The sequence below is a fragment of the Euwallacea similis genome, chromosome 4 (assembly GCF_039881205.1).
Source record: "Euwallacea similis isolate ESF13 chromosome 4, ESF131.1, whole genome shotgun sequence".
NCBI classification, from domain to species: domain Eukaryota; kingdom Metazoa; phylum Arthropoda; class Insecta; order Coleoptera; family Curculionidae; genus Euwallacea; species Euwallacea similis.
The window spans coordinates 7397912-7419837 of NC_089612.1; the positions used below are offsets into that span (position 1 = coordinate 7397912).

A 21926-nucleotide genomic window follows, 5' to 3' on the forward strand; every position below is an offset into this window, starting at 1 on the left:
GTTTATGATTTTAGGCCGCTGAATATAATCTAGGATGAAAAAAAAGCAGAGTTGGAATGAGGCTTAAAATCATAATTAAACTTAATCTTCTCATATTTAAACTCTTTCGGAAGTCACGAATGTCGAAAGTTCAAAGAAAGATGATATTTCCAAAACAGTTCAACATCGGTATAGTGTAAGAGTCGTAGTGGTTACTGGACTGTTTGAAGTAGATTCGGACATGGTCACAGCGGTCATATGTTTACTTCATTTTATGTTTATGTTTAATTCAAATTATTAGTTGCCGGTGCCAAGGGGCCGGCTTTATGTAGATGTTAAAATATGTATTAACTCGCACTATCCTGAAAGGAGTATTTCGCACTACCAGAAGCCCGATGGGGCGGTTTGGCACTGAATATTAATAGGAAATAATGTACGGTCAAAGTTTTTGGATCATGTAATGAATAATTCACTGTTTTTAGAAAAGACAGAATTTTCATCAAAGTTTTTATGCGTGTAACCCAGCGAAAACACTCTAAGCAAAAAGAGAGGGTATCCTTCACTTTTTACTTAGAATGTGCAAATTCATGATACTCCGAGATTCGTCGCTATTGATGGTTTATTATCTATGGATATTTGCGATTTACATTGCGGCATCACAGATAGAAATTTATATTGTTAGAATTTTCCACACCATTGTTCGCGCCTCCCTCATCGGATCGGTTTCACACAGACATCGTGAGAAAGTCCAATCATTTCTCTTTTGAATCAGCTCCCGCAGTGTCTCTCAGACTAGACAGAAAAGGAATAATGCCCCATTAAGCGGTAAAAAATATACATTTTCAGTCACTTTTACGTTTAAAGTCATACAACACTCTCTCATAACGAACAGTTTTGATGGTTGGTAACAAAGAACGAAGCGACGAGTTGGAAATGGAGGTGCCTCATTATAATCTTCAAATTCGGGATGAGAGCGCTGCTGAAGAATAGAGCTCGGGCTTTTGGATACTTTTTTCTTAAATTTGTTATTTAAATTGTACGCATTCATTGCAGCTAACAAAACAGAGAACAAATTAAAACATAGCAGTATGATAATGTAAAAATATTTCTATTTTTGAGCTACAACGCTGTATATGATTATTAACGAATCGATTGATCAAGTCTAAGCCCAATTTTCTAATATGCCGAATTTTGACGCAAACAATTGTATTGCTCTGAATCATTCAGCTTTCATAATATTTAACTGACGGTTTCAATGTACAAGATCTGTCATACACTATATGGAATAATGGCAACAACTTTTTTAACAATTTTTCTATTAAAAAATGGTTCAAGTAAAAGTTACAAAGTCACTTTTTGATGACTTTAAACTTTTTTTTACCCCATAACATTCCAACGAAGGTCAATTTTAGTTTTTTAAATGTAATCCTTTAATTCCCCATCATTTTGTGGAATCTGTTGAATATTTATTTGTGCATACAGATATATCAAATTTTAGTGGAGCTAGATAAGAAAAATTTCGAAAAAGAAATTATTTTCCTTATTTGATAAAAAAAAAAATTTAATTCGACAAGAAAAGCAAAATAACAAATTACTGCTTACAAGAATTAATTGTTATTTAATGTTCAAAGCATTTACTCAAAATGTCTTCTGTCGTTATCCAAGCATGCTGCTATTCTTTGAATGGACGATCTTCTCATTTGAACAAAGGTATCTTGCTTAATTAATTGCATTACACTGACGTTATTTACGTCTTTCGGCCGATCTTCACAATCTTAACCTTTTAAATTGCCCCAAATGGAAAAGTTGCAGGGATTTAAATTAGGTGACCGGGCTGGCCACTTTATTTTACCGAGCAAAAAATTTATACTGTTTTTTTTAAATTAAAAATTGGAATTTCAGGAATGCTATTTATTAACTTAACATTTAAAAAATACAGGGGATTACATTTTTTGATAGAAAAGTTATTTCTATTATTGTATATATGTGGCGGACCCTATATAAAACCTGCGGTTCTGTGGGGCGGTTCTCAGGTGTAAAATCATTAATTAAGTCTTAGAACCTAAAATGGCCCCTTCTTTGCTATCCTGGGAAGAACTTAATTCTCTAAAATTCAGCCAATCGGATTACTTTAAGTCACTCGAGTAAGTCTTTGAAGGTGTAAATATAAATAAATGTGCACCAAGAATTTCTACTTAGTTCGAGTGAGTCATCATGTTAATCTGTAGTGGTCTTATTAATACGCCTCAATGGGAATTCATAACATAGTAATTAATTTTAATCTGCCTCATAAGGGATCGATCGCGATATACTTTGCTAAATTATGGGATTTGCCTATAGGTAACGAAGCTATATGCACAATGCGACAAAGAAGGGTTATCTATCAGGTACAAAGCGCCATTGTTCCTTGTTGGTTGGTTAATACTATGTGCTCATGGATCAGGCATAGAATAGCATAAGATTGTTTAGTTAGTGCTTATTGAATAACACGAAAAATCTAGAGAGAAATTCAATGAAAATTCGCTTTCCATCAGTTGCCTAGCTCAGATAATGGAAAAATAAACGGTCCCAGTCAATACGTTTAAGGTTTATCAGGCATGTTGGGGTTTTCCAAGAATAACGACAAATTGCTCAGCGGCTTGATAGCTAAACCTCCGTTATTTTGATCGCATTTTCAGGAAAATTCGAATTTTATTGGATTACGATGAGCCTCAAAATCGAGGCAGTATGCCACATCGTCCTAAAAGATAGCAAATGGTATCATGTCCACAAGCTTTGCTCAAATTCCATCCAGAGATTTCAAACATTCATTTGTTCCACTACGGTTAAATAGCCAATCAGCTAAATAAGTTAAATAAAAGATAATAATTTTTTAATACTAAAAATACATCTACATAGATCGACTGTTTTGGCGTTGGATCAGCATAAATAAAATAATTCACTGATGAATACATCCATAAATAAATAATTAATTAACCCGGTGGAAAGAGAAATAAAGCAATTGACGAATGGCTGAAAGTTTAACAAGATTTTTTTAAATAACTTTACTCATTAGTTAATTTTCAACGGCAGGCGTTTTTAGTCGAGATACGAATGAATAAAAATAAGGAATTAAACACTTTAGAAACGTTGAATTAATCAGTCGAGATGTATGTGAGATCGTGCGAATGGGAGTTGTCAGTGCGAATGGGAGTTGTCAGTGCGACTAGGCGAGAGGCACGTGGAAACCGTACTCAGTATCTATGTTGTTAGTGTTGAGTGATGAGTGGGGTTTCCTAAGAACCGTACGTGGAAACACAACCGCTATAGAGACACGACGTACCCGTGCTGAGGCAGATTGCAACTTTCCATACCTGTTTAGCAGGAAAATTGCAGTCAGTAATTTATTAAAGCAAGTCATATTTGCACGTATTTAACCTAGTTAGGAAAGAGGGCACATTATTAACTCCTGTCTTTTACAGAGGCTCGCTAAGTGCATCTCGCAGAAATTAACTCGTTAAACAAGGTTGTCTTACGTAGCGTGTAGTTACAAGGTTTTTCTAATTTTGACACTTTTTAACAAGAAAAGAGGAATCTTCGGGTGAAGGTACTTTGCCAATTATTTTAATCAGGAGTTTAGTTAAGAAATACAATCCATCTCCTAACGGTTAGAAGAAGCAACGTCTTTCCAAGTTTCATGGGTTTTGAATAATGTTACTTTATTTGGCAAAATTAGAAAAGAATATATCATTTAAAAATAATAATTTAGTTTGGTGAATAAAAAGAGTCCGAAGAGCTAATAAAGTTTCAAAGCTTTTGAAGGCAAGTCAGGAGATACGTGGGATCATAGCGTGACTATACGTTTGAACAGACGAGGGGTATATGCAAACGTACCTTATTTGCACTAAGGCTCTTTGTATTATATATAGGGCGTTGCACATTTTAAGAAGCAATAACTATTTGGGAAGCTATTTGCGATAGAGGGACCGTTTAAATACAAACGTTGAAGTTGTTGCGAAGTTTAACGTTATTTTAATCACGATACGTTACAAAAAACTGCCGTAGAATTTAACTTTTTTTTTTTTTTTCAGTCATTAAATATCCAAATATCGACTATGGAAATATGGCACTTTTAACTTCTTTTACAGTTATAATAATCTTACGATTTAAGTTATCACCAAATGTTTTTTTTGTCATTTCGAAAAATATAGTTTTGGTAGGTAATAAAAACTTGTTACTAAACGGGCCTCATTTTGCAATTATTTTTAAGAAAAGAAGATAGTTAGCTTAATTTCATATCTCAGTTAATACGTAGGAACAGTAACGACATATAGCTAATTCTCCATGCAAATTGAAAGCGTTTTGAAAACTTATTGAGTTTTGAATTATTTTTATGTAAATTTAATTTCAATTTCAATTTTATTTCGCCTCAAATCAATCCGCCAATTTTCGGTATCGGATTGGGATTAAACTAGCAGCAAGCGAATGAATACGGTTTTGAAATCAAGAGGAATATGTTATATTTGTCAACCTTAAATTAATTACTTTTGGCGAATTCGGGCACCATGACCAGTCCGCACTGAATGCAGAAATATAGTCACCGGAAGTTCGTTATGTACTTCTCACCTCTAAAGTAACAACAATCCGCTTAAACCGGAATGTTACAAAAATTCGATGGTTTACTTAATGCGATGATTCGAAAAATGTAATGGAAAAAAAGAAGTGTGAAAAAAATTTTTTCAATCGGTGGAAAACTCAAAAAGTTTATGGGGGTGAAATTCATCTTCGGAATACCTGGCATTCCCGGTGTATCTACAGGGTTATTTATTAACAATAGGACAACCAAAAGCTGGAGATATTACACATCAAATGGTAACGATTAGAGAAAATATGCCTTATTAGAAATTTGATATTTTCGAATATATACAGGGTATTGAAAGTTAGAATTTTAATTCATTTTTTTGACATTACTCTGAATATATTTAGGTTTGACACTTGGAAATTTTTAAAGTTATATTTTTTTAGCTGACAAATAAGATACGTTTTGCAATTTCCGCGTAGCTAATAAAGGGCGCCACTTTCAGTCAATTTTACAGAATTTACAGTTAATAACTTTTTACCCTGCACGTCTAACATGAAATTTAATTCAAAATCAGAAAGAGAAATCAGTTTTCAATTAATTGTGAATTCTTATTTCATTTCGATATCTCGATCCGTTTTCGAAAAAAATCTATTTAACGAAAACTACATTCAAATTTGATAATACGAAAAATTAAAAGCCAAACAAATCAAGTGTATTTTCATTTTCTAATACACATAAGAAATAAAACTTTAGAAATTTTCAAATGTCTAACTTCAATATTTTCAGAATAATGGCAAAAAATTAATTAAAATTTTGACTTTAAACACCCTGTATATGTATATTATGCCTATATACCCTATATATATATAATATTCCTGTATGCCCTGTATATATATAATATGTTTTATCGGAAACTTTGTGGTTTCGGATAAGGCATGTTTTCTCTAATCGTTACCATTTGACATGTAGTATCTCCACCTTTCGGTTTTTACATTATTAATGAAGCACCCTGTATATGAAATTCTGTACTGAGAAACTCAATTTAACTTTCAATTTCAAGTAAAAGCCAAATAACTAACTCATTTACCGTAAGAAGACCAGTTATTTATTTCTATACGATTGCAATTCCCTATAAGCCCTATTGACATCCAGAAGAAATTTTACGTCAACTGCAATATAAAGGTGCAATCCGAGCTTCACGAAGCAAATATCTAATAAGAGATACTTGAGATAGATTCTTTATATCCACCGTTCTGGAAATTCACGTAGCTAAGAGCTATTTTATGTTACTGTGCTCATAACTAAATCTAATTTGAAGTAAAATTAAAATTTTATCCGTCTACACTGTGAATTTGCCCTTGAATTACAGCAGATTGAAATGCGAGAAAGTTCGCTGAAATTGATATAAAGTGTATACAGGGTGTACATAAAGTATGGAATAAATTCATTTTCTCGATCTGGAATTAAAATAATAAAAAATGCTTCATCTTTAGTCTAGTTTAGTTTACAATTCCACATATTTTTATTGAATTATATTAGCCGGACGTAAACATTGTTCCAAATATGATGTCATTGTTAATTTTTTTAAATGGTAACTCCTGCTTTTGATCATTTAATGTGAAAGGGCATACTTTTTTATATGCAGGACATAAACTTTTTTACTATGTTACGTAACCAATTTTTTGATAAATTCTCAAAAAATATTTTTCTTTACAATAAGTTAAAATAAATTTTAACGAAACATAGTATTTAATAAGTAGGAATAATAAGTATTTAATAAATTAAATGTTCAAATTGAAACCCTTTTTGCGCCTGACAGTATTCCAAACGGCGGATAAATTCATACTGAACTATATTTATTGTTTCTTGACTAATATTAGCGCATTCTCTTCTGGGTCTAGTTTTTAAGTCATCAATTGTTTCAAATCTAGTTTGACACAAAACATTTTTTAAATGGCCCTACAAAAAAAAATCCAAAGGATTAAGATCCGGAGATCGTGGTGGCCATTCAATAAATCCATGCCTTCCAATTCATCTGTTGGAAAATGCTACATCGTCGAGATATTGCTTAACCTGAATTGTATAATGCAGTGGTGAACCATCTTGCTGGAATCATAAATTTTTGTCATATGTCATTGGGGTATTAGGGCTGGGTCATAAAGTTTTTAAAGTGGAGAATAAATGTTGTTATAAACATGCAAGGTATCTTGAATCGCTTAAAGTTTTTTCATAAAGTAGGACCCAGTGATATGACTTTTTATAATCCTTGCCCAAATATAAATTTTCCCGCATATTGGATGTGGTTTTTTCCCATCCATTTGAGATTCTTCTTTGTTCAATAGCTGCAATTTTGCCTATTAACTTCCCCGGTTAAAATAAAAGTTAATTCATCTAAAAATATAATATTTTCAACTTGACTAGGGTAATTATGGCATATATCCATTATGGTTTGATAGAATTGCATTCGTTGGTCTGGATCGTCTCCATTTACTCGTGTATAAGATGTATTTTATAGGGATGCCATTTTTCAGATTTTAAAACCTTATGACCAGACGAAGCAGGAAAATTGTAATCGCGAATAAGTTGCCGCCTGCTACTATGCGGATTTTGTTGTACAGCTAGTGAAATATTAAATTTTTTGTCCTTACTCGTCGCAAAACGTCCAGCCTTCGGCTTACCTTTCATAGAACCAGTACATCGAAAATTACTCTCCATTTTGCTCACTACTGATGGGTTTATCCGGATATTTGTTGTTAAATAAAACACACACCTCTTGTTGTGTTCGCACTCTATCGCCATAGCCAATTATAAAAATTTCAATTCTTTGTGTGACGGGTAAACGCATTGTAATACTATCTTTAGTTGAAATTAAATCTTCGCGAAGTCAAGCCAAAACTAACAAACGTGAAAATGTTGTCTATTAAAAGAATAAAAATACCTCTTCTATAGAAATAAATAAAGAAATCTAGCAAAGAAATCTACAAAAGACTGCCCCGATCCATTTAGCGAATGTCTATCATTTATCATTAGGTACCGCAAAGAAAAATATATTTTTGAGAATTTATAAAAAAATTTGTTGCATAACATAGTAAAAAAGTTTCTGTCCTGCACATAAAAAAGTGTGCCCCTTTACATTAAATGATCAAAAACGGAGGTTACTAGTAAAAAAATTAACAATGACGTCATATCTGGAACAACGATGACGTCATGGCTAATATAATCCAACAGAAATGTGTGGAATTGTAAAGTAAACTAAACTAAAGATGAAGCATTTTTTATTATTTTAATTCCAGGTTGAAAAAACGAATTTATTCCATATTTTATGTAGACTTTATATATAAATTCTCCTGCTGCTAATTCCCGGTGTGGAAATGTAATAAAAATAAAACACAAAAATTTGACAAAAACCTATAAAACTACGGTCAACAGGTTCATACACAGCTTCGTTTCTGCAACTGAAACGCATTCATGGGAATCAGCGAAGGGAAATACTTCTATAAAGTGTAATAATTCGTTTCCACTTCTGGTTTTCCCCTAAAACTCTAAATAAACGATTTTCCAATGATACGCAAAAACACACATAATTCCGAACCTGCCTAAAATAATGAAAAGGTACCTACCAGGAAGGTAATTTTTGTTTGTTCTCTTTTACATATCTTTCTGATTTTGTTTAAAAATGGAGGACCGAGAAGTGAGAAGCGGCAGACCAGCATTTTTCGAGGTAGGTGAAAAACGCGTTTATTAAGGTTCTGGGGATAGAGGCAATTGTACTTTGTGCTTATTTTGTAGATATTTCAAATTTAAATTCCGTAAAAAAAAATCAAACAAACACCCGCGTTTGGCGTTCAAATAACTGGGACACTGTGCATTGTCCTGAGTAAGCAAAAAAGTTGCTTCTCTAAACTTCCTAAAAGGAAAAAGGGGAGGTAATGAGGTGTTCAGTCATATCAAGGTAGTATAGATGCGAAACTGCTAGCGTAAGAGGGAGTAAATCATACGTACATTTTCGCACTTATTGATCTAGCATAACGATAGCACTTTATTTACTCCATCTAACTACATAGGTATCAAATATGCGGTTGTCTGCATTGTTCGACACCGAAATTAATTACGTTCAGTCTCGATTAAACCTAGATTATAGGATGTGGAACTTATTTCAACAATTTGAACATTCTGAACCCCTGACACGGAGTTCTGGGTTCAAAGATCCTTGAATGAAGTTCTTAAGTAGTGCTGTAGTATTGCGGCATTTTGAATCTATTGTTAAATAGCTATTTAATGTTCCTACGTGTCGATGGTAAAGAAATGTTTTAAACTAAGTCTTAACTCTAAATTCTGTGAATTATTTGTAATGAACAGGAAGCCAGGCGGTGAGGTCAGGATCCCCACAAATTAGTGGCTTTTTGTCGGCCGACAGTTTAATCCAAATCGGACATGTTCTTGCACTTATCGATCGATTTAAATTCACTGAATGTGCATTCTCTCGTATGTCTTTACGCCAATTAAGCCACTAATTAAACTGTCGACCGATAAAAAGTCACTAGTCTAAGTGGATCTTTAATTAATCTCTTCATTCGTGTCGCAAAAATTATCTGTATTCATAAATATGCTAATGAGAATATTGCCCAAGCTTAGACGACCGAAAGTTGGTAGGAGAAGACTCCTTTCAACACAATACTTTCATTGATTCTTTATGAGAAAAAGTAAATATACTATGTCCCATAAAAATTGCAACATCTAGAAGTAATACATTAAATTTATAATAGTACTACAATTGATTAGATTTTACATACGTATAACACAGCAAGTGTTAGGACTAGTAGCTATACCATTTATTCAGCGTATTGGAAACGTACTTTTCCAGAAAAACAATACACGTATTGCTCATACATGCATGGCTTATCTACAATAGTGTAATGTTAATGTGCTTGTTTGGCCTTCACGCTCTCCTGATCTTTCCCTCATAGAATACATATGGGACATGATAGAAAGAAGAGTTACCACCCTGGAGAACCCACCACGTACTTTAGCAGAGTTACGAGGTGCAATTTAAGCTGTCTGGGATACACCACCTCAAGAGGACCTTGACCATTTGCTTAAAGCATGCCCAGGCGAATTGCTAAGTGTGTAAATTCCCAAGATTCACGTTATTAGAATTTTAAAAACTTTCTGGATTTTGGTTGACTCGAAAATTACATTATTTATTTTATATAGTGTGGTCAATGTACTTATAAAGTTTTATTAAAATACGTGCATTATTTTTAGGCATTGCAATTTTTCTGATAAATAGTGTATTGGAGTTATCTTTAACAGAAGCGGTGGAGGTACTTGCTCACCTCCCACTAATATTATAGATTTGATAGTTGAGGAAAGAGTCAGAATGTCGTCGATGATGCCGATTAAGGGATAAACTGTAAATTAGACTAGAGAATGGGTTCATGGATTGATGAAAATGGATATTATTGAAGAAGACAAAAATCAAAGAGGAGAAAGGGAGAGAAAGAGAAGTTGAAAGAGAAAACGTTACAGATTGCTACAGATTACATTTTCAATTTAATAGTACAATTTCATTTAAATTATTAAAGATTACTTAGATCGGCCAATTTTACTTGAACTCACAAGGAAAGTTTCCTTTATTTGAGTTCCTGGGTTATTTGGGTCTTGTTAGGTTACTTATTAAAGAAAATTGTTTTAGATGCGAGATTTCATTCTTCATTCTAGATGTACATTACATATGTATGTGTTACTAGTTCAATTGATTCTTGGACCAGTTTCTGGTTTAAGAAATCTAATAATGAGAAGAAGACAGAAGAAGACAAAAAGGAGAGCAGAAGAGGGAAGAAGAGAGAAAAAGAGAAATACAGAGAGAAGAATAGGCAGCTAAGTTCACTTAACTCCATTTCACAAAATTCAAAATTAAAATATCATTGTCACTGAAATGAGCGAAATGTCACGTCTGCAAATGGGATTGAACCATTTATGTTGCGATTTGATGACGACTAAACTCATGTTACTCCCAAATTATTTTGAGATCGTCATGAAATTTTCACTCAGCTTGACTTCGTAATCTTAAGCGTTTCATCATTTATCCCTTCTGGTCTATTTTTTCCATCTACCTGAATCCCATCCATGAAATTCTCGATCTAAAAGTACTGATTGATTTCAGCCAGCCATGGATTGGCAATCCATACTTCTGGATAAACTGAAATATGGTACGTAGGGATTCGTGTGCAGAATGAAATGTTAGATACAGGAAACAATAATCTAAGAAATTTATAGCATAATCCGTGTGAAAATAAGAAGGAAGGGAATGGATAATAAAATGATTTAATGGTGTTTTAAATCGACTTTTCGGTATTTGCTATATGTTAGCTTATTTTCTAAAGCAAGATTTAAAATTCGACTGGTAGGTCCGTGTACAAATTTTGTCTTTTCTTATGTATCTTACCTGTTTCCTGAAAAATCCCTTTTTAAGCAATTTCTCTATTAAGTTCCAAATTATCGACGTGTTAACGAAGCTAGCCGCAAAATAACAATTTGGCCCTTTCAGGCGTGCTAATTGTTTTAATATTTAACATTAAGCACACAAGTTGTAATTATCACCACCTGTATTGTTCCTCGATTTTATGATAATGGTGGCATAAATAGTATTCGATTTAAATTCCCCATAATTTCAGGCAAATAGTGCGTTCAACATTCACCACAATTTATTTGTATGGCCTAGAAACTTAGGTTGGAATTAATCGCCATTGCATTATGTTTAAAAACCCTCAGCCATTATCGCATTATGTTTACTTCGTCTCTATCCGACCGAAAACTCTCAAACGATTTTTAAATAGGGCATCCCAAAGCTAGTTATCGACCTAACTTTCTACGAAATAAAGATGGAGGAACATTAAAAATGAGAATGGATTTTAATTAGAGTTTTCCTCTGATTCTAAAACCAGGAAGTAATGCCGTTTTCTCATAGGAATATTTAATAGAGAAATCTTTAAGTGCATCTTTAATTCATTTTCATATCCCTTGTGAGTCGTAGCTCTAGTGCAATTTCGCTCATGTTATTTAAATCTATCTGATACATTCAGTATTCAGTTATGAAACTGAAAGAAAAATTGACCTTTAAATAAGTGTAACAGATAGAAATAAAGTATTCAATAATAAATAGCCCCGAATAAATCGCTAGAGTTGGGCTGCCGCATTGACTAAAGATTAGCTACGCCTGTACAACTTTCAGGATATCACAAGGCACAAAGAGATCTACTGGAACTTACATTGTTTAGCTTCAGTTTGGTCTTCATTCTGTCTGGTTTATAATGTCCACTAAGCTGATAAAGTACGGCCCTGGATCGTCTTCTTCCATAGTTGGCAGGTGGAGCTTCGGGGTCCAAATCACAGTTGCTTTTTTCTGCCAGGAGACAGGAGTCTGCTGAGCCTCGAAATCGGGCCCCCAAGACAGCAGCTGCGGATAGCAAAGAATAACGAAAAACTATTAGGCAGTGTGGATATGTCCTTACACTATAGTTGAAAGTGGTTTAGGGTTATGTTATACGTGTTAGAAATTAAATCGGGTTAGTTTGGGTTAGTTGCTGACAGCACGGTATTTGTTGGAAAGCAAAACGAAGTGGGACCGTAGCAGCAATGCCATCTCTGCAATGGTCAAAGAAAAAGAACGAATGGAGCGTGCCGCTATTCAAGACGGGCAACAGGACAACAACGCAATAACCCTATAAAGAAAAGAATCGGGCGGAATGCACCATATAAGAGGGGTGCAATAAACTCTCGTTCTTTGAAAGACAACAATAATTTCGATTTGTAGACTTATAAACAGCAAAATTTTAACGTCTCATCTAATTGAAGATATTTCCTCCAGGAACAATTTCGGACGATCGAAGGAGATTTGTGTGATTAGTGGGTAGGCGCTTCGAGGAATCCTTCATTGCTTGGCCGCCGAAACAATAGGTCGGATTTCTTTTTGAAGATTTTCCTCGTGGAAAAAAAGCGCGATACCCGAACGGCCTTACTCCATTGGTGTACGCAGATGACCTAGCTCTGATAATTGATGCCAAAACCAAGGAAATTCTGAAAGTGAGTACAACGGAGGTGACGAAGCCGGAGGATATGTTTAGGAACAGGGAATTTAGCATGGCCACTGAGAAAAAGGCGACGGTGATCCTGGCGAGCAGAAGGAAAATCAGAAGCCGAAGAGTTTAAATGAATGAACACGAGCTTGTTATGCATGAAATGCTGAAATAACTTGGAGGGTGGGAACAAGAGTTTTGCTGAACACAGTATACAGAGTGGAACAGCCAAATGGAATAAATTCAATATCTGCATATTTCGACATATTTAAAAAAAATACCGAAACCCATCAATTTTAGATTCTGAAATTGTATACTGTAACGTAAAAATTTCATCCCTAAATTCAACCCTCTTTACATGACAGTTGCAACTCTCAAATTTTTAAGTTGATAGTTTGAGTTTGTAATACCTCGTTTGAAAGAATAATAGAAAAAAAATAGTTCACGTAATTGGAAAAAATCTCTATAACAAACTAAAAACTTATAAACTAATATCACTTGATTATTGTTGATGTAATAAAATAATCTGGCAAATCAATCTCAATGTACCTCGACTTAATTTTTCCAAATCGATGGATAGGGAAGCGAGGATCACTAGGATGTCCAGCACGATCACCCGATCCTACTCCATTAGAGTTCTTCATATGGCGATACGTGAAGAGTATGGTGTACAAAAATAAATCACACGATCTAATTGACTTAAAAAGAAGAATAACTCTTGCGATTAGATGATTTACGCCTCAGATATTAATTAATGTTAGATTAATTTTCGATTAAGATACTGCCAAGACGTTCGAGGCATGGATTTTGAACATCTCATAGAATATTGAAATTGATTTGTTTTATTATTTTATGACATTATCGATAACAAAATGATATTAGTTATTAAGTTTTAACTTTGTTGTATAGAATGTCGTCAATTATATAAATATTCTTTTCTATTATTCTTTGCAATAAAATTTAAAACCGTAACAATTTTGAATAGAAAATGAAAATACCTTTCAATTGAGGTACTACAAAACCGTTTCAATTTAAAATTTAGGAGTTGGAATCGTCACGCAAAGGGTGTTAAATTAAGGGATAAAATTTTTAAGTTACAGGATGTAATTTCAGAATCTAAAATTGATAAGTTTCGGTATTTCTTTCACATATGTCGAAATATGCAGATATTGAATTTATTCCATTTGGCTGTTCTACCCTGTACACAAGACCACAGAGAAAGTGGGTAAAGTAGTTAGGGTGCTATCTGAGAACATGCTCAGTGTTGGTGGACCCGGTTACGGTAAAGCAAGAGTTTTAGTTTGACGGCTTTCTTAGCCATACTGCATGAGGCACCAGTATGGGAGGAGACACTGAAGTAAAGAAAGTATGAGATACTACTAGAACGAGAGAAACGCACACTGGTGATAAAGGTAACCAGTACTTATAGAATGATTGCACATGACCCTGTGATGGTTCTAGCCAAGATTCCGCCAATCAAGCTGAGAGTGGATGAAAAAAGATTTATGTGGAAAAATGAGAAAAAGAGTAGGACGTGTGTCAGGAAGAGAATACTGAAGGAATGTGATAAAATATTGAAACAATGCGAAGGATGGATAAAAATTGTAGTGCCAGACCGAATGAATGGCACAAGACAGAATTAACGTAGTGCAATTATACACTGTCATAGATGTTAACAGGACATGAAGTCTGATAAATATCTGTCCAAAATAGGTATGAAAAGTGAGAACCATGATAGGTTCTACCAGAAGAGAGTTAAATACACTTTGGTGACAGAACCATTTCTCATTCAAAACGTACCATAATGGATTGGGAGGGAGCGAGACAAGTGGATTAAAAGTAGAACGTGAAATATCAAAGAGCGAACTTACGAAATGCGAGATGAAGTGGGTGGAGTTTAAAAAGATTACGGAGGAGATTATGGAAAGGAAAGCTATGGAGAAAAGGAGAAGTAAAGCGGGTAGGACGAGAAAATAATTGTGTGTGCGTGTATTGTGCCTCGAGGTAATGCCGACAAGTCAGTTTCAGAGTTAGGGAAAAAAAGGGGGTGATTTTAGTGAGTAAATGGAATTATCCTAAATCTCACACTACCCGCCTGTTACCACCTGACCATCTGCAGAGGACATCAACCGGCCAGGTGTCTTTTAAAGATTTCCTCCTCTCCAGGCGAAGAGGTTAGTTAGGGCTAGATAACTTAGCCTGATAAGGGTTTATCAGTTGTCAAATATTACATTTCATTATCATTAAGTCTTATTATTAAGATTTAAGGATAGACCCGAAACGTGTACACTTTCTGGTTTTCTTCTGATGAAAAAAGCATTCCAGCAACTAAATCGAGCAAAATTTTTAAAAGACTTAATTATGCTTATGCCACAACGGCGAGAATATTTCTGAGGCATTTGTCCAGTTCAAATTAAACTCAATATCATGTTTTATCTAATAAATTTTGCCTGTGTGCTAACTTAATCATTGTTTGCTTAAGCAAAGTGCTCGATACCAGTAAAAAAATCACTCGTGCGTGATCTTTGTTGTTTTGCTGGTAAATCACGCTTTTGCTAGATAACAATAAATTTGCACCGACAAATAAAATTTATCCGATAAAATGTGAGGTTTTTATATTATACATAATAAAAACATACAGCAAAAAAGCGTGTAATCATACATTCCTAAATTAGTAGATTATTATTCTGACTCATCAAAAAAAATATGTGCGGGACCCTGGTCTTTACCCATTTAAAAATCCAATTTGCAACGTTGCCAGATTTACGGATTTTTCAGCACACATCCAATTATTTTTGTTTTTGGAATTCTTTTTGGATTGGAATTTTAATGAAATTTTAATACTAGAATTCAGATGAGTGTTTTTCCAGAATACTAAGTGTTTAATTTGGTTGGTTATGGAGATTTAGATGGAGATTAAAAAAACCGAAATTGCCAAATATCTATCAAACTGATTAACGGGAAAAAAATTTAATTTTGTATCTGAAAGTTTCTTGGCACGATTTACTTAAAAATCTAATTTGCAACGTTTTTGAATCGCTCAGAAATTTGCATTTTTATACACTGGGCCAACTACATATTATTATCAGGAGTGGTCGAACTTCCCTAAAAAAAAACTCAACTAGACAAAAATTAAGGGCGGAGCTCAAAACTTCGGTCAATTGTAATTTTATTCAAAGGCTTAAGAGGTTACGCTGGTTTTAGCAGACATTGAACTATGCTTAAAAACTCTCGTCCACTATCGCATTATATAAACTTCATGCTTTACCAACTAAAAGCCCTCAAACGGTTCTTAAATAGGGCTTCCTAAACTCCATACCACAAAGCTAGTTATGAATCTAATAATTTGCTATGACGTTGAGATGAAAAGCCATTAAAAATACGAGACTTCAACTACAACTAGACATCTTTTCTTTGATGTAATATAGTTGTTATGATGAGAGTCGTTTTTTACTAGACCTGGAAGTCCACCTTTAATAAGTTTCAACTTCCTGGCAGTTATAGGGCGTTTCGAGTTCTGTGCTTTTATTAGCGGGAATATCAATATAAATCAAACTAATTGGGCGACCACCTTATGAGAATATCTTTAATTACGGCTTATAATAGATTTATAAGGTGATCTTTTTACAAGGGATTGCAAAGTATTGCAGATATTTGTATACTTTGTGAAAGATGTGTCATAGAGTCGTTGGTTAAAATTGTTTTGAAAAAATTTCTAAATATACTCTGCCTAAATATTGAAAAAAATAGTTATCACGCTACAGTAGTTAAAAAAATTGCTGAATGGTCAAAATCAAGAATACATTAGCTCTTCCTTCCCTGGGTCCTAATGGGCTCAGGTTGTCCTAGGCGCTAGGTGTCCATATGTCGGATAATATATAAACAAGACAAAATGCGAAGAAATACAAACGACCACATCAAGATGCAGATGGCCTGTAATGTTACGGATCGGAACTTTAAAAATAATCGAAAACTCTCAGGTGCAAAGATAGATTTTATTTGGGAAACTTAGAAATACCTGAATAAATTCTTGATTAAGTGCTAATAAAAAACAAGAATTTGTTAGGGCCTTCTATTAAAAAAACTGTATATGAAACGCACATTGAAATTTACGATTATTAAGATATTTTTTAATTTTCAATATATTGGACCACTGGACGGTTTATCAGATGTTTAGGCACTTTTCTGTTACTTTTTTGTGTGGCCTACAGCGATTACTAATTTCTTCAATATTTAGATGAACTAGTATGTCAAGTTTCAAGTAGAATTTAAAGCTGAACTCAGCTACGAGATGTATGCAGTAAATAAAAATTAACATAAAAAGTTCTTTAGCAGAAAGTTTTTTAGTACACCCTTTGTATGTAGACAGAGTGTCCGTCTTCGGACATCAACCTTGGAAATTTTACTAACTATGAAAAACGTGAGGTTGGTTAAATTGGGACAAAATTGCGCAAATTTGAGTTTAGGAAAATCCCGTTTCAAAATTTGAAAAATTCCAATAACTTTCGTAAGTTTTCAAAACGATTTAAATTTTGGAAAACATCATTACAACTTTTCTTCTTCTTATAATATTTGAAATTCGACGTTTCAGTTTTCTCTATCCATCATCAAGTTTGTTTTTTTTATAAACGCCAACTTGAATTTTTACATTTTTTAATTACTATAATGTATCACATGTTAAAGTTCGGCACTGCAGTTTCCCCAAAATTTATTTCTTTTTCAAATACTTCCGAAAGTTATCGGAATTTTTCAAATTTTGAATCGGCGTTTCGATGTTATGGTGATACTTAAACTTACAAACCGATTTTTTATCTTTGTTATTGAAATCTTCATGGTTGAGTTCTAGAAACAGACACCCTGTATATGTATTTAGACATATAAGGTAAGAAACTGTGACTTACTAAGATCGGGAGCTTTGTTATCGTTAATTTCAAATAAATGTTATTAAAATATGAAAAAAAATTCTTTTTTAGCAAATTTTTAATGTAGTTGGGTTAAGTTTTAGCCGTGAACAGTCAATATTACATGGAATTGGCAAAGATTTCGGGTAACAAACATTGGGTTAGTATAAGGTTTAGCTTTCCTCATTCATATAGGTATATGATCAAATTTCGCAAAATCCGGGAACGAATAGGATCATGAATTTTTCCAATCATTCTGGTCAACGTCTAGCCGTGAATGTGTTCAATATCGCGTGAAATTGGCGAAGACGCCAGTTAACTTTTACTTTAGTACAGTCTATTTACCTGGAAGAATCGCATTAGCGAAATAAATTTGTCTTATAAGATCTTCGTTTTACATTAAAATGTGAAAATATTGCTCTACAGAAAAGAAGTTATGACATACACGTTTTATAAATTTCATTGTCACAGACGTTCATTACACAACAAGGTGTGAAGCAACGAGACTGGTGCGGCAATAAGCTGCCTTATGAAACTTATACCTTAATATACAATTTACGGATACCCATGTCATGTCAGTATATTTTTTTGTTATATCAGAAGCATCGATTTCCATTAAATAATTAGAAACACTTCGTATATCGCTTGTTATTTTCACAAATAGCTCGAAAATATCTACTGATTCAATTTTCAAGAAATGATCGGATAGTATCGTACCTCACAAAAGGTAGAAGAAAAGAACTACCACTCTGTAGATTCTCGGCAAGATTAGAGAGTCCTGTCTATGTACGTAAAGCTACACATGCTTAAAATCTGACCTAAATAACTCAAAAACTGTAGCACCTCAAGAAACAGAAATCATCTTGAAACTTTAACACCCTGTATTTGGACATACAAACCTATAAATTGTAAAAATTTTAATTTGACTTACGTTATCTGTATATTTGTTAAAATTGCTTTTAGTATATTCTTTATACCTCTTTAGTTAAATATGTCAAACAATTACAGCATTCAGTTTAGTTGTGAACATCTTAAAGAATGCGGCCATTTGCAGATGCGAGGAGGGGCTGACTGACCACTCACTAAGTAATATCCCCGAAAAAACCCAGATGGTCATTCTGAGCGGGAAATGGATAGGAAAGACATCTTCTTGCTAGTGAGGAATACACACATTATGGCAAAGAAATGGATTAGGTGTCTGGATTTGGCACGTAAAAGGCGTTTGTCAAAAAAACCTCAACAAATTGGAAGCTCTCCAGAGAATAATGCCGTTAGTCGAAGGACCGTTCACTTGAAAGAGGCAACTGCTCTACGGGGTGATACGCTACTCCACGTCGCTCCAATTTGTGGCTGGTTGACAAGAATAAGAAAATGTTCACATATAATGCTGAGAATACAGAGAAAAACCTTATTGCGTGTCATAGGAGCATATCGCACTGTATCTCACGAGGAAGTTCCACCGGACATCTCCCATCGACTTCCTTCTGGTAGAGCGCTCAACTCTTAGCGTTCTTTTGCGGGTAACGGAGGCGGATTAGAGCGGTGAGAAGCACGACCATCCAGAAATGGCAGGATCGTTGGTCAAGTCTCGCAGGTAAGGGTCAGTGGACGAAAAGACTTATCCCTGACCATAACCACCTAAACATAGGCGCCTGAATTACTACTTAACTCAGGCGCTCACCAGACTCGGAAGCTTCAGGAGATACACGCACCGACGATATGATGTGGACTTTACGGGTGACACTGTATATATCTCTCAGAGACAGTCCTGGGTACTCGTAGGTTGGTACCTTAGGTATCTCGATTTTTTTGTTGGTACCTTAAGTATATCGATTTTTTGGTTGGTACCTTAGGTATCCCCATTTTAGTGGGTAGGCGCTTCGACGAATGCCACCCTACCTGACCGCTAGAACAATAGGTCGGGTATCTTATAAAGATTTTTCTTGTGGATTTTTTTTACTTAATTGTGAGAATTTTAATCGATTAAATGTCTCATTACGCCCAAGATTTCGAACATTGAGTTTAATATAGAACTAATGAGTAAACCTCGTTATGGAGTTCAAATAAAAGCTTTAATAATAATACGTAATTAATTAATTAATTAATTAACAAACTCCTGGGATTGATGCATGGGCAGATTTCCAGCAAGACCAAGCGTCAAAACTTCTATGTACATGCGAACATTAGTTTAGGAAAAGCATGCCTGATTAACTAATAGTTAGGAAGCACATTATCATTATTAGCAACGCCGTCCACAGGATAGCCATAACTGCTATCTAATGTTAGATAATAGAGATATTTTGAACACCTAAAGCCATGACATTACATTTTGCGTTACTGCACATGCACACAGAGAAAAACACAGCGGTAAAACGTAAATTAAAATTTTATACTTTTTTACCGTTCAAAAATGAAAAAAACTTGTATTTGAAGTCCTTTAGTAACGTTCACAGTTTCCATAATTACCGGAGTTCGATAACGCGAAGAGCAAAACAAGAATGCCGTTAAGGGAATGCGAACTGAATCTCTCTAAGACCTGAACTGCATTCTCTTTGCAGCATACTATGTTGCATAGATTCACTTTTTGCTTAAACTTTAAAATATATTGGCACTCTGCAAACAAATCATAACTCCACTTGGGAAATTACAGCATGAAAGGGACAATTTACTTCCGTTCGTAATAGGGCACGTCCAGAAAAAACAGCTCCCGAAACCTGATGGGTGCAATATTCGTGGTGAAAAAAGGTTCCAATCAATGTCCCTATTGCGACGTTTGGAAATGAAACTTTTTTATTTTTCCATGGAATCTTCGATTTCTTTGACACACAATTTAATTCATTGAGCGTCCAATGAATTTGACTTTTAGTAGCAAATCATGCATTTGGCATTTGTTAGCCAGATCAGGAAGTAGCGCATTAAATCTGGTCAACAAAACGCAATTTGAAACTGGATTGCAAATACGCAAAACCGGCCTAGATCACGATTAATTTATATTCAAACTGGGTCAAGGCAGATGGATTAATCCTAACTCAATATCATTCATAATCGAGTTGCTCAAAATGCATATTATGCTCTCCGACTAGTAAACAAGAATTACCTATATTGGAAAATACCCACTGAAGATAAATTGTGCAGAATCACTCACTTTTGAAAACTTACCACTATCGTAGAGCTCACATTCAGCCATTTCAGCCATCTTCGTATTAGTGATGTCTTTGTGTGAAGCGAGATAGAGTACCACTTCGCGTTTCTCATTTTTTATCGGTACTATGTCTAGCAGGCACCAAAATGGAGTTCCTGGAATAAAATATCGTAAAAAGCAATAGAAATTTTATCCGATTCCCAACTCATTTTGTGATCAAAAAGATGCGCTCTGCGTGATTATGATTATGATCAATAAAAATTACGTTACACACAAAATTTGATATTCGTTTTGGAATACACGGGGTTTATGACAATCTGTTTTCCTTAATTAAATAAAGTAATTAATAAATTATTTAGTTAATTTATAAATTAAAATTTTCGACATTTAAAAACAATATGATAGAGCGTTTTATTGACATATCAGAGTTTACCCAGAAATTTCGGCGACGTACCCACCGGGTCTGTGGCAATTGTAACTAAAAATAACAATGCCCAGTAGATTTGGATCATTTTCGTGATAAATTCGAATAAAGAAAAAATTAAACTTTTGCATTTTTCAATACTTTTGAATAAATAAGAAACTTTTCCATGAATAGATTCACCAAAGTGGCAGGCGAAATTTTCCAAATCATACTTTCCTTGTAACTTTAAGAAAGAAATTATCAGTAGCATACCACAAATAAATTGGAGAATCTAAAAGAGTGTCTTACCTATATCTTACCTATATCCTTGATTTGTTCAGAAATGTATACAGTATGTCCATAAAGTATAGAATACATTAATTTTTTCGGTGTAGAATTAAAATAATAAAAAATGTTTGGACACGTCGATTTAGTTTAAAATTCCACATTTTTTGTTTGGATAATATTAGCTGTGCATAACTGGAACAATGATGACGTCACAGTTAATATTAGCCAACCAAAACAAGTAGAATTTTAAACTACAGTCGACATGTCCACGGATTTTTAATTATTTTAATTCCAGAGAAAATGAATTTATTCCATGCTTTATATACACACTGTATTTCAAAGGAAACACATATGTGAATAAATTTTAATTATTATAGAAAATGAGATATCATATGTAGGTAAAAAGTTAAAACATCTTACTAAGTAGGGGTGCATCCAAAAGATACTCAGATTTTTTTAAAACAGTATTTAGATGAATATATACTAGTTATTACAAAAATTGCAACACCTAGAATTAATACATCAAATTAAACCAAAATTGGTATAGATATTTAATTGTAGTAATAGTATAATT

General features: G+C 34.0%; 1 protein-coding gene across 2 annotated transcripts in view; it reads right to left on the minus strand.

Annotated features, from left to right (window-relative positions):
• Elk (Eag-like K[+] channel) overlaps positions 1 to 21926 on the minus strand; it is a 115875-nt gene that overhangs the window by 45303 nt on the left and 48646 nt on the right. Inside the window, exons 4-5 of one of the 2 annotated variants that reach the window (XM_066388902.1) lie at positions 20679 to 20816; positions 11812 to 12026 (exon numbers count right to left, since the gene is read on the minus strand). In XM_066388902.1, the coding sequence (XP_066244999.1) occupies positions 11812 to 12026; positions 20679 to 20816 (353 nt within the window). The remainder of the gene's footprint in view (positions 1 to 11811; positions 12027 to 20678; positions 20817 to 21926) is intronic. The other variant, XM_066388901.1, reaches the window with a different exon arrangement.